The sequence below is a fragment of the Ochotona princeps genome, chromosome 17 (genome assembly GCF_030435755.1).
Source record: "Ochotona princeps isolate mOchPri1 chromosome 17, mOchPri1.hap1, whole genome shotgun sequence".
In the NCBI taxonomy this organism is placed as follows: domain Eukaryota; kingdom Metazoa; phylum Chordata; class Mammalia; order Lagomorpha; family Ochotonidae; genus Ochotona; species Ochotona princeps.
The window spans coordinates 33671671-33685731 of record NC_080848.1 but is presented as its reverse complement, the minus strand read 5'-3'; the positions used below and the strand labels follow the sequence as shown (position 1 = coordinate 33685731).

The 14061-nt window shown below is 46.2% G+C and overlaps 1 protein-coding gene across 2 annotated transcripts in view; it reads left to right on the top strand.

The window, feature by feature from the left end:
• Positions 1–13606: 13606 nt before the first annotated feature.
• PSMD11 (proteasome 26S subunit, non-ATPase 11) overlaps positions 13607–14061 on the top strand; it is a 38287-nt gene continuing 37832 nt past the window's right edge. The window contains exon 1 of one of the 2 annotated variants that reach the window (XM_004593876.3): positions 13607–13747. In XM_004593876.3, the coding sequence (XP_004593933.1) occupies positions 13657–13747 (91 nt within the window). In that variant the 5' untranslated portion in view covers positions 13607–13656. The remainder of the gene's footprint in view (positions 13748–14061) is intronic. The other variant, XM_058675349.1, reaches the window with a different exon arrangement.

Sequence of the window (14061 nt, the reverse complement as noted above, 5' to 3'; positions counted from 1 at the left end):
TAACCCAGACAGTGACAGATGGTAAGTATGTAACTTTAAATGCATGTAGTAGTGGTGAGACCAAGTTGCCAACATTCCATACTTTGAAATAGTATTTAAGGTGAACAAGAATTCTTGACATCTCTGTTGTATGCATGTCTGATATTGTTACAAATTTTCATGCATAATTATTGTTTTCTGTGATACTTAATTTTATATTTTAAGCTTTTTTCAGCTTATAATTAAGTGGCTGTTAAAAAATTAGTTATTTAAATGTTCTTTTAAAATCCAGTGCTATGTGTTCACTTGAAGTCTTCCATCACTTTCCACCTGTAATTGAAACTGACGGTAGGCAGATTAGATGGAGGGGTGTCTGCTGTTTCTGCAATGCTGCAGCAAGTATACGGAGAGTGGAAAGATGTGAAACTGAAACTTGTTTTCTATTAAAGCAGTTTTTTTTTTTTTTAATGGAGAAACAGTGATGACACTTGGGAGCCTCACCCCGTCCTGCCATAATAATGAGAGAACAAATTAAATTGTCCAAATGATGACTGGTGTTGCTATAACAAGAAAGGTCGTTTATTTCTGGAAACAGATGTATTTCTTAGCATGTTGTAGCATTTCTCCTGCTGAGGAGGGATATGCTTGGCATGATGGGAAGGGCCTCAGGTGAGCTACTTGGGGAGGACAAGACCATTGTGCACCATTAGATGTCACACCTAAGGACACCAAACCACTGGAGGTTACAATGAAATGCTAAGTTTTGTTTACCAGTGATAAAATGTAGTCTTTAAATTAGGATTTAATTGGTAACATAAGTGATTCTAGTGCATTTTACATGTTGATGGGTTAATTGGCCAAGTTACTGGAAACTGGTGCAGAACAAAAGTGGGGAAACACATTTATAATTGCATATTTAGTTTCTGTCCGGGTAGTATTTGGGAAGATAGGTCATGAGCAAACTGGAGCTCACGAAGAACGGTGAAGTTTGCTTCATTGGTTGTTGGTCAATGGAGGGTGTCTGTAGTGAGCCACAAATTCTGTTTCAAATATGTTGCTGTTTTCCAATCATCAGTCTCTGAGTTCAGTTACACATTGAGGCTTTTTGCTTCACAAATTATTAAAACCACTTGTTCGGAGGGAATGGATTACTATTGTCATTGTGTACAAGAGTGCCTGCTTAAGAAGATGAATAAATATTACGACACTTGTCTGAGTGAGCCCTCTTTTTTTGTGTCCAGAATATTGAGCTGATTTATAACTTCATCCATCCTTAGTAATTTTGTTGAGCCCAGGAGTTAAAACTTGAAGCCGACCGACCACAGCATGTCTGCAGGGAGGTGGATTTTGGAATAGAGTATGGGTGTGTAAGGAGCAAGATGTAGCATACCTGGGTAAACAAGTGTGGAAACAAGTCACTAAATTTCAGAATATGGGGTGGACAATTTAACTCACTGATGTTTTTTTTTTAAGGAATTAACATAATCAGCTGTATGAACTTGTACTAGGGCAGTAGGGGAAGCTATAAGAGACCCTATGAGAGTAATAAATTCAATAATACTTAAAACTAAAGAAACTATGAAACGTTTAGAGCATGACAAGGCTGTGGAAATTGATTCTAAAGCATGAAGGGCAGTGTCATCATACCAAGGTTCAATCAAGTTTACAGGTAACATTAAATATGAGGGTTTTCTCAAGATAGCAAAAGTATCAGGTGACAGGGAAGAACTAAGACAATTGGTAACAATACACTTAGTACAAATTACAATGCATAGTGCCATCTTTGGTAATGGAGAGGGAACCTAAGAGTCCATCTGTAAGTTACTTATCAGCAGTCCCTTTTGGAAAGTAGCTTGAGTCCTGCACGGGAATGTCTTTGGTGGTAGAGAGTAGGTCAGAAGACGTATTTGTGACGTGTCTTCATGGTGGAAGTTGATCTTCTGCACAGACTCAGTCTTTAAAACATTCCCAGGTGGAAGTGTCTGTGGACTGCAGGAGAGGTCGCACTGAGGCTAGTGAAACTCTGTTGTTTTGGCCCGAGGGAGGCAGGAAGCTGAGATGGCATCAGGGTTCTTCCTGGAAACAGCTCATCGCTGATGTTTTCCATGTGTATCTGGCACATAGTGTGAATATTATAAAGCCAATAGAAAAAAGCGCCTATAAGGTCTGTGTGAAAATCCAAAGATTTTGTAGTAAAATTGTATTATTGGAAAGGCATATCAGATAAGTGGAAAGAAGCAGAAGAAATGTCATTCACTGGTTCTTTTGGTTCCATTGCCCAAATGGCCATAGGTAGCTAAAACAAAGCAAGCCTGGAAAGGCAGTTTTAAAGAGAGGAGACAAAAAAGAAGGTCTTCCATTTGGTTCACTGTTGCACAACAACCAGAGCTGAGCCAGTGTGTAGTGAGGAGCCAAGTGTTTATTCCATGTCTCCCTTGTGAGCGCAGGCCCTGGACTGTCTTCAACTGCTTTTCCAGGCCGCAGGCAGGGAGCTGGAGGGTAAGTAGAGCTGCTGGGATTAGAATTGGTGTCCTTATAGAATTGTGCGCTCAAGGTGAGGACTTCAGCCACAAGGCTACTGCACTGGACCCTGTAGGGTTTTTTTGTTGTTGTTTTTTAAAGACTGATTTATTTGTATTACAAAGTCAGATGTACAGGGAGGAGGAGAGACAGAGGAAGATCTTCCGTCCAATAATTCACTCCCCAAGTGAGCCGCAACGGGCCAGTGTGCACCGATCCGATGCCAGGAACCAGGAACCTCTTCCAGGTCTCCCACACGCGGGTATAGTGTTCCAATGCATTGGGCCATCCTCGACTGCCTTCCCAGGCCACAAGCAGGGAGCTGGATGGGAAGTGGAGCTGCCAGGATTAGAACCGGCGGCCCATATGGGATCCCGGAGCTTTCAAGGCGAGGACTTTAGCCACTAGGCCATGCCGCCAGGCCCTGTAGGTTTTTTAAAATCTGTCAGCATGTTAATGATAGTTTAATGATGACAAAATAAGGACTACAAATCCACTTGAAAATGCATATGGTTAATCAAACTTATGCACTCCAAAAACCCTTTCATAACTCATTTTCAAATATGACCCTCTGCTTGATGGCTGATATTTCGAGACATTCTTCCAAAAAATCTCCACAAGTTGGATTTTCTGTTACTTGTAACCAGTGTGAGTGAGCCTGAGAAACTCAGTTACACTTGACATGAAGTAACTGTCTTGGGCGTTGCTTGATGGCTTGGTGATTAAAATTCTCTGCCTGCACTTCTGGGATCCCAAACAAACACTGCGTTGTATTTCAGGTTTTCCACTTCCCTTCCAGCTCCCTGCTTGTGGCCTGGAAAAGCAATGGGCGGCTTCACAAAGCCTTGGGACCCTGCACCTGTGTGGGAGACCCAGAAGTTCCAGGTTCCTGGCTCCTTGTTTGCGATCGGCTCAGTCCCAGTCATGGCCACTTAGGGAGTGAAGCTGCTGAAGAGATATTTGTATCTTGCTTCTCCACTAAGATATAAATTTATAATTTATCATTTTCAGAAAAATATTTCAACTACCTACCACAGATATACAATCTGGATTTATATTTTTTATCTTTTGCTTTTTCTGTAGTTAGTCGTGTTTACATAATTGAGAGGGATTCTGTCTCTGACTTTGCAATAAAAATAAGTTTCTTAATTAGAATCGCGGGGCCCAGCATGATGGCCTAGCGGCTAAGGTCCTCACCTTGAACGCACCAGGATCCCATATGAGTGCCGTTTTAATCCCAGCAGCTCCACTTCCCATCCAGCTCCCTGCTTGTGGCCTGGGAAAGCAGTTGAGGACGGCCCAATGCTTTGGGACCTTGTACCTGTGTGGGAGACCTGGAGGAGTTTCCTGGCTGTCCTGGCTTCGGATTGGCACAGCACCGGCCGTTGCACTCACTTGTGGAGTGAATCATCAGACGGAAGATCTTCCCCTCTGTCTCCTCCTCTGTGTATTTGACTTTGTAATAAGAATAAATCTTTAGGGCCCGGCGGCGGGGCCTAGCGGCTAAAGTCCTCGCCTTGAACGCACCGGGATCCCATATGGGCCCTGGTTCTAATCCCGGCAGTTCCACTTCCCATCCAGCTCCCTGCTTGTGGCCTGGGAAAGCAGTTGAGGACGGCCCAATGCATTGGGACCCTGCACTCACGTGGGAGACCTGGAAGAGGTTCCTGGTTCCTGGCATCGGATCGGCGCGTTGCGGCTCACTTGGGGAGTGAATTATCGGACAGAAGATCTTCCTCTCTGTCTCCTCCTCCTCTCTGTATATCTGACTTTGTAATAAAAATAAATCTTTAAAAAAAAATAAAAATAAATCTAAAAGAAATTAGAATCTTACTTAAGGAAGTGAATGCTGTGGTTTCATCTTAGTAAAAGCACTTCTAGGGAGAAGTTGTCCCTTTTAAAGTGGCTGTGCACCTGCCATTCCAAAAGGGACATGACTACCTATTAACTGGCAGCAGAGCAGTTTCCAGAGTTTTTCTAAGGGTCACTGGGAGAATGCGGATTTCCTCCCCATGGGATGGAGGACTTCTGGAATTCTATCTGGAGGTGGATGGCTTGCAGTGTAACCCTGATCGGTTGTGGCCACAGGGTTGAAGTTGAATCTGAGTTGAATTCTAGTTGAATTAGTAACATGGCACCAAGAATTAGAGAAATGCTGAGTGATCTTGGTTTGCATGAGACTGGGGACAGCAAAGTGAGATTTTTATGATACCTGCAGCAGGAGGCTTCAGGGAAGGAATACCCATAGTACCTCACAGGATTAATGGGATTTTGGGTGCTTTGGTCTCCTAAAAATGCTTAGATAGCATTGGAGTACTTTATCTACAAAATGAAATCTTAAAGGCGTTGGATCATCATCTACATTGCTTTTTCCTTCCAGGTGCTCTTTGAGACAAACTCTTAGAACTGTTGACTCAATTTTGCACTATCCTAAGGGAGGAATTGGTAAGAAACATTCTGTCCCTTGAGTTACTGGTGACGGCACTAATCCTGAAAACTCCAAATGCTTGAGTTGATTTTTCCCAGCTGAGAGGAAGGCACATTTTGTCTTCTTTTTGTCTTAATAGGGTTAAAAGTCTTACCTTTAGGATCCGATCACTGCATTTGGCTTGAAGCCTTGAATACTTTTAACCTACTTTAAATTACTGTCTTGGAGTGGGGATTTAGCCTAGTATCAGAGTGCCTATGTTCAACTCATGACTTCAGACTCCTGTTGATACAGCTCCTGGGAGGCAATGATGATGGCTCAGTCAATGGTTCTGCCACCTATATGGAAAACCTGGGTTGAGTTGCTGGTTCCCAGCTTCAGCATGGCCTAGCCCACTGGAGGCCTTTGGAGAGTGAGCCAATGTATCAGAGTTTCCTTTCACACTTGATCTTAGCCAAAAGATCAAGAAGCAATGAGAGTTTTCTTTCTATCTTAGGATTTCATTTAGTTTGAAAGATTTGTTTTCTTGAAGGATAGAGTTACAGAAATTTTGCGTATATTGGTTCGCTCTCCAAATGGCCACAATGTCCTGGACTGTATCAACCCAGATCCAGGGGGAATAATCATCACTCAGACCTTCCATGTGAGTGGCAGGAGACCAAGTTACTTGAATCATTTGCTGCTGCTTTTCCAGGCACACTAGTAGGGAACAGCATGGGAAGTGGGACAGACAGGCACTTGAACCAGTGTCAGAGATGCTGGCATTGGGTGGCAGCCCAACACAGTGGATCACAGTGCTGGTCCTGTTAGAGTGTTGGTATAATGTTAGTATGTTAGAATGTTAAGAATATCAGCGTTAGGTGATATTAGGCCTTTTGGGGTGAGAAGCCACTACTTCGCTAGGTCAGGAGGCGCCTGAACTGTGTTAAAGCTCCACTTTAGCGATAAATCTTGTCTCTCTTGTTTCTGTGTAACCTTATCTATCAACTAACCCGGGTGCAGGCAGGCACGGGCATAGTTCCCTGGTCCCAGGCACTGGAGGAGCCATACAGATAAGGGTGCCAGGATGGGATGAGCCGTAAATAATAAGTGTGGGAGCATAAACAGTAAGTGTAGGAGTGTAAATAATGAGTGTGAGAACGGAATAGACTGCTTGCACCCGGGAGCCACATAAGTCTAAATTTGTTACTTTTGAGTTGACTTTGATATACGTTACAGCCAAAACGGGGTATATAATCTCCAGCCTTATGTTAGGTCGAGGTCCGACCCACTTGGCTGTCCTGTGTTTTTCATTGCCAAATGTGTCAGAACTTATCCATTTTCTCTTGGATGAACAGTACAGCATGTCTCCTGGTATACATATGAAAGGATTGTTCTAGGAATGGCTGGGTCATAGGGTATGCTGGTGTGGCTTAACCCGCTGCACCACTATGCCAGATACATGATGGTATTCATGTAACACAACCAGGCCAAACACCAAGATAATTCTAATTCGTATTGAGAGAAATGACCACTTCCTCTTTTTTAGTTCATTCATGTTGGTATGAAACTTAAGCTGAGAGACGGAGACTGGGAAATGGTGGGTGACAAGAGCCTGAGGGCATCCAGTATCAACACCCAAGGGACTGTGTAGGGGTCTGGCTTCAGTTCTGTGCCAGAGATTACCCTAGATTTTGGGAAACTAAAGGTAAGACAAGGGCTCAAGTAAGAGATAACTGGGATGGGATTCACGCATGGTTAAGGATGTGTAATCAGGTCCCTGGTGGTGCTCCTTGGCTCCCAGAAAGAACTGAGGCGGTTAATACTATGCTGGTTAAACCGCTGCCTGAGTCCCATGTGGTTTGAGTCCTGGCTGCTCCACTTCAAGTCTGACTTTGCTAATGTGCCTGGGAAAGCAGTGGGAGAGAGACTACCAAAGAGTTCAAGGCCTGCCTTGGCCTGACCCAGCCCTATCCGTTGTGGCCATGTGGGGAGTAAAGCAATGCCTGGAAGATACCTCTCTGCCTCTCCCAACACTTTTCAAATAATAAAGCTTTTCTTAGAAAAAAGAATGAATGTATTGTACACCATTTTGAATGTTATTTCAAAATTTAAGTAGCTGGTGTACTTTTGAAAATTATGTTTTCCACAGTTATAATTTCATTCTCTGGAAAATCTGGGTGGTATGTTAGAATATTTGGCCTAGGCCACCCTCCTTGATCCTGTATTTGTGAAAGGTGGGATTAATCTATGTGCATAATTAAGCTATATGCATTTAAAATTGAATGTTGCTGATTAGACATATTTCAGATAATGAATGCATTGTTGGTTTGTGCTGTTATTCTTAGATCTGAAATACTGAAGAGAAATAAAACATGACAAGTGCAGAGGAATCAAACATCAACATAAATAGAAGCCCTGGGATGAAAAAAACAAATCTGTGATTATTGTTCTTCTTAACCCCATTTGAGTGTTGAATCAATCAGGGTATTAATAGTAGAATTAATGGAAAAAATTTTAAGTGATTTACTTGGAAAGCAGAGCACAGAGACGGAGGGGATGGAGCGAGACGCGCTGGGTCATTCCCCTGATGCCTGCAACAGGTGGTGGAAGCCAGGAGCCAGGACCTGCATCTAGGTCTCCCATGGAGGGGCAGGGACTAAGTGAACCATCCTCTGCAGTTCCACAGGCACTTGAGCAGGAAACTAGTTTGCTACCAGGAACTCCCATTTGAGATGCTGGCACCTCATGCTATGGTTTAATGCTTTTTTTTTTTTTAATTTCATTTTTTAAACTTCTGTTTGAAAATGAGATATACAGAGCGAAGGGGACAGAGAGAGGAAGATCTTCTATCTATCAGCTGATTCACCCCCCAAGTGGCCGCAATGGCCAGAGCTGCGCAGATCCCCAGAGCCAGGAGGCTTTTCTGTGTCTCCCACGTGGGTGCAGGGGCCCAAGGTTTTTGGGCCTTCCTCGACTGCTTCCCCAGGCCACAAGCAGAGAGCTGGGTGGGAAGCAATTAGAACTGGTGGTCATATGGGATCTCATTGCTTGCAAAGCAAGGACTTTAGCTGCTAGGCTACTGAACGCGGCCCAGTTTAATGCTTCCTGACAAAATGCTCACTGTAGGAATGAAGTTTTTAAAATAGATTGAAAAATTTTTTTTTATTGTTAAGAGATTTATAGAGAAAATGAGAGACCAAGATCTTCCATCCACCAGTTCACTCCTCAAGTGGCCACAATGGCTAGAACTAAACTGATTAGAAGCCAGGAGCCCCTGTCTGGGTCTCCCTCATGGGTGCGGGGTCCCAAGGGTTTGAGCTGTGCTCTACTGTTTCTGCAGGCCATAAGTAGGGAGCTGGAAGAGAAGCCATTAGGCTGGCCCCAGCGGTGGGGCCTAGCGGCTAAAGTCCTCACCTTGAACGCCACGGGATCCCATATGGGCGCCGGTTCTAATCCCGGCAGCTCCATTTCCCACCCAGCTCCCTGCTTGTGGCCTGGGAAAGCAGTTGAGGACGGCCCAAAGCCTTGGGATTCTGCACCTGCGTGGCAGTGGGAGACCTGGAAGAGGTTCCTGGTTCCCGGCTTCGGATCGGCGCAGCAGCGACCGTTGCGGCTCACTTGGGGAGTGAATCATCGGCTGGAAGATCTTCCTCTCTGTCTCTCCTCCTCTCTGTACATGTGACTTTTTAATAAAAATAAATAAATCTTTTTAAAAAAGCCATTAGGCCACTGCACTTGCCCCAGAAATAAAGTTTTAAAGTTTGAGAAATAGCATAATCAACTATGCAAAGATTATCAAAATAATTACAAAAAATAAAGCAGGTTTGGGAAATAGAACCGCTGGACTCACACCCTGCTGCAGGGAAAATCACAGAATGTGTTGTCTGGCTTTGGAGTGCCTGTGTCAGGTGTGGGCCTTCTCAGTTGCTGTTGCCTCAGTAGTGGACAGTGTGTCCGGATACACACAGAGCACATGAAGACCAGCTCATCCAGGCCAGCAGGGAATGTCAACTGCCTCAGGAGAGGATGGATAGCAGAACAGTTTGGAAGTCTTGTCACCTGCTCCTGGTTCTGTGGATGTGCTAAGGTGGACTTTGTCTACCAGTAGACCTTGGAAAGATTTTCTTTAACCCTGAAGCAGTGAGACCAACAACCTCTCACAACTATTACAACCACCCTCAGAACCCTCTTCCCCATATCGGGGTCTCTAAAACATCATCAAGTAACTGACCCCCCCCCCTATTTTCAGGGGCCTTTAAAATAAATACAGGGCCCAGCAGCATGGCCTAGCGGCTAAAGTCCTCGCCTTGAACGCGCTGGGATCCCATATGGGCCCTGGTTCTAATCCCGGCAGCTCCACTTCCCATCTGACTTTGTAATAAAAAAAAAAAATCTTAAAAAAATAAATAAAAACAAAAATAAAAAAAGAATGAATGAAAAAGTCTGTAATGAAAAGTCTGTTACTGATAAATTTGTTAGACTTAAAATATCTTGATTTTTTTACTCTCATTCTTCACTGACAATTCATGTGGGCACAAAACTCACATATGGACACTTCTTTTTTTTTTTTTTTAAAGATTTATTTGTATTACAAAGTCAGATATACAAAGAGGAGAGACAGAGAGGAAGATCTTCTGTCCGATGATTCACTCCCCAAGTGAGCCGCAACGGGCTGATGCGCGCCGATCTGATGCCGGGAACCAGGAACCTCTTCCGGGTCTCCCACATGGGTGCAGGGTCCCAATGCACTGGGCCATCCTCAACTGCCTTCCCAGGCCACAAGCAGGGAGCTGGATGGGAAGTGGAGCTGCCGGGATTAGAACCAGGGCCCATATGGGATCCCGGTGTGTTCAATGCGAGGACTTTAGCCACTAGGCCACGCTGTCGGGCCTTCATTCATTCTTTTTTTTTTTTTTTTTTTTTTTTTTTTTTTAAGATTTTATTGTTATTGGAAAGCCGGATATACAGAGAGGAGGAGAGACAGAGAGGAAGATCTTCCATCCGATGATTCACTCCCCAAGTGAGCCACAACGGCCGGTACACGCCAATCCGATGCCGGGAACCAGGAACCTTTTCCGGGTCTCCCACGCAGGTGCAGGGTCCCAAAGCTTTGGGCCATCCTCGACTGCTTTCCCAGGCCACAAGCAGGGAGCTGGATGGGAAGTGGAGCTGCCGGGATTAGAACCAGCGCCCATATGGGATCCCGGGGCTTTCAAGGCGAGGACTTTAGCCGCTAGGCCACGCCGCCGGGCCCCCTTCATTCATTCTTAAGTTCAGTAAGGTGTCTGGAAGTTTAGGTGTGTGTGATCGAAATATTTCCAGACAGAGGCGAAAAGATAATAAATAAAAGATAATAATGACACATTTCCCTAATTTTTGCCATTTCTCCGCAGTTTGGAGTTCCAAAGGCAGTGAATATATAGAATTGAGGAGCTAGCCCTGAGTCAAAACTGATCATCGTAGCTCCCTGTCATGGAATAGGAGAAAGAAGAGACGGGAAAGTACACAGTCTTATATTAATGTGATTATATATAGTATTCCCTACTTGCTCAACTTTGGGATACTAACATGTTTATGGTGGTCAGGCGTGATAGCCTAGTGGCCAAAGACCTTGCCTTGCACATGCCAACATCCCATATGAGCACCAGTTCATAGCTGGCTGCCCCGCTTCCCTTCCAGCTCCCTGCTGTGGCCTGGGAAAGCAGTCCAGGACAGCCCAAAGCTTTGGGAGCCTGCACCCGCGTGGGAGACCCAAAGCAGTCTTTGGACTGGCTCAGTTCTGGCTGTTGTGGCAACTTGGGGCAGTGAATCAACAGAAGATTTGTTTCTGTCTCTCGTGTAAATCTTTAAATCTGGATTTCCAATAAAAAGAAATTTTTTTTAAAGATTTATTTATTTTTTATTACAAAGTCAGATATACAGACATGAGGAGAGACAGAGAGGAAGATCTGTCCAATGATTCACTCCCCAAGTGAGCTCAATGGCTGGAGCTGCGCCGATCCGAAGCCAGGAACCAGGAGCCACGTCCAGATCTCCCACGCGGGTGCAGAATCCCAAGGCTTTGGGCCGTCCTCGACTGCTTTCCCAGGCCACAAGCAGGGAGCTGGATGGGAAGCAGGGCCAGGTCAGCCAGTGCAAGGAGTTAGTCATGGAGTCATTTCACCAGCACCTTCTCATCCATTTGAATTAGCATATGAAGTTCACATTATGGTGAAAGGCCTAATACTTTACTGAATCAGAAACTTAACAGATAAGAAGGAAGCAGACTTGCCAATATAAATCACTTTCTAATAAAAATAAAAAAAATTTAAGATTTATTTATTTTTATTGGAAAGGCAGATGTACAGAGGAGGAGAGACAGAGAGGAAGATCTTCCGTCTGATGATTCACTCCTCATGTGACTGCAATGGCCGGTGCTGCGCCGATCCAAGGCAGAAGCCAGGAGCTCCTCCGGGTCTCCCACATGAGTGCAGAATCCCAAGGCTTTGGGCCGTCCTCAACTGCTTTCCCAGGCCACAAGCAGGGAGCTGGATGGTAAGTGGAGCTGCCGGGATTAGAACCAGGGCCCATATGGGATCCTGGCATGTGCGAGGCGAGGACTGTAACCACTAGGCTATTGTGCTGGGCTCAAAAATAAAATCCTTAAAAGCCTGGAGAGCAAATAGCAGTCATACAGAAGAAAGGTGTAGCTTTGTGAGGTTAGGGCTATGTGGTGCATTTGAGGTTGATGTGGGAAGAAACGCAAGTATGACAAGCAGGAAGGAAGCAGGTCAGAGTGAAGAAATTTGAGGTGGAAGAAAGAACTGATAGTTAATCGCTGCATTATTGCGTGAAAATGAAATTGCCACTAAAGATTTGTTTACACCTTCTATCAGGCTCACTGGAGGGAGAAGTGGGAGTTAATCAGCAAGTTTAATTAGACATCTAATAACAGCCATTTATCAAATGCATTTATGTGTCAGTTAATCTGCCCAAGTGCTCGAGAATATTTAAAAATTTAAGCTTCAGGGGCGTGTCGCAGTAGCCTAGTGGCTAAAGTCCTCACCTTGCGTGTGCCAGGATCCCATATGGGTGCTGGTTCTAATCCCAGCAGCTCCACTTCCCCTCCAGCTTCCTGCTTGTGGCCTGGGAAAACAGTCGAGGACGGCCCAACGCCTTGGGACCCTGCACCCGCGTGGGAGACCCGGAAGAGCTCCTGGCTCCTGGCTTTGGATCGGCGCAGCTCCTAGTGTTGTGTTCACTTGGGGAGTGAATCATCGGGCAGATTTCCTCAGTGTCTCTCCTATTCTCTGTATATCTGCCTTTGCAGTAAAGATAAATAAATCCTTTAAAAAAATTTTTTTTTCTTTAATATTCATTTAATCATTAATTACATTGCATTACATGACTGGGATTCCCCCCCCTTCACCCCAAACCCTTCCCCCATCATGAATTCCTTCACCTTGATGCATAACCACAGCTCAAGTTCCGTTGAGATTCCCTAATTAAAAGTTTATACCATACAGAGTTTAAGTTTCACCAATTCTGTGAAGCAGATTTTGTTATTTGGCTAAATAGATGTAATTTCTCATTTTAACCAATTTTGTGTATATATTTCCATGGTATTACATACATTTACATTGTTTTTCAACCATCCAGAAAAACAATCTTTAATTTTCCTGATCATCAAACTTAGTCTCAGAAAGTTGAAATACTCTGTTATCTGGTAATGTTTTGAAGGTTGAGCTAAATGTTTGCTGACTTCCAGCACTTTCTTCAGGATTAGCAAAATCCTTACCGAATGTTTCCCTTGCACTTGCATCCGCCGCGGTATCTGTAATTTGAATGGAAGCAACCAGCAATAAAGAAATCCCTCCCCCTTTTTTTTAATCGGAGCTGAAACTTGGGCATGTCTTCCAAGAGGCGTTTGTTGAGTGAATGGAGGAAATGGAGCAGATGCCTCCTTTTAAAAAAAGATGTATTTATTTTTTAAGGATTTATTTTTATTGCCAAGTCAGATGTACAGAGGAGGAGAGACAGAGAGGAACATCTTCTGTCCGATGATTCACTCCGCAAGTGAGCGGCCACAGTGGGTGGAGCTGAGCCAGTCTGAAGCCAGAAGCCATGAAGGTCCTCCAGGTCTCCCACGCGGGTGCAGGTTCCCGAGGCTCTTGGCTGTCCTCCACCGATTTCCCAGACCACAAGCAGGGAGCTGGATGGGACAGGGGGCTGCTGGGACGGGAACCGGTGCCCATATGGGTGAGGACTTTATCTGCTATGCTATTGCACCAGGCCCATACCTCTCTTCAAGGCTGTCCTCAGACTGAACCAGCTGGGAAGTTTTCTCAGTCCCTGAAAAGCTGGGGGTCTAGCCTGGAGAGGGAGGGAGTGAGTGTGTGTCTGTCTGGAGAGGGGGTATGTGCTTGGAGTGTGTGTCCCTTGCATGCCTTTGAGCGACCTGACAGTTTGCAGTGAGTACCTGGCCATGTGCTCCCAGGCTCTTGTGAAGGCGGGGGAGGGTGGGGGGGTGGGGGGTCGTGGGGACGAAGCGTTCCTTCCCGGGCCGACCGCGAGGGGGCGCTGGGAGCTTAGAGCACACCTGCCAGAAGACCCGCTACGGGCTGGCGGAGAGACTACAGCTCCCGTGGTGCCCTGGGCGTGCGGGCGGCGGGGGGGCGGAGAGGGCGGGGGGGCGGAGAGGGCGGGCCTTCCGGGTATGTGTTTCCGGCGTCAGCGGCCACGGCCGGGGACGGTGTGAGAGCGGTAAGATGGCGGCGGCGGCGGTGGTGGAGTTCCAGAGAGCCCAGTCTCTACTCAGCACCGACCGGGAGGCCTCCATCGACATCCTCCACTCTATCGGTAAAGGTCGCCGCGCCGCCTCCCCGGTCCCGCGGGTCCAGCGCCGCCTGTGCGGCTCGGCGGCAGCCGAGAGGGGCCGGGCTAGCCGGCTCGGGCGCTGCTGACTCACTGTGTGTGTGTGTGTGTGTGTGTGCGCGCGAGGGGGCCGGGCCGGGGGGCGCAGGCCGCTCGCAGCCCCCCGGAGCCCTCGGCTGCCGCTCGGGCAACGAGTCCCGGCACGGCTGCCCCGGGCGGCCCGGGCGGCTGCTGACTCACGGTGGGCTCTGCCCGGTGCCCGGAGCCGCCGGGCTCCCCGGGAGCTCAGCCCCGAGTCC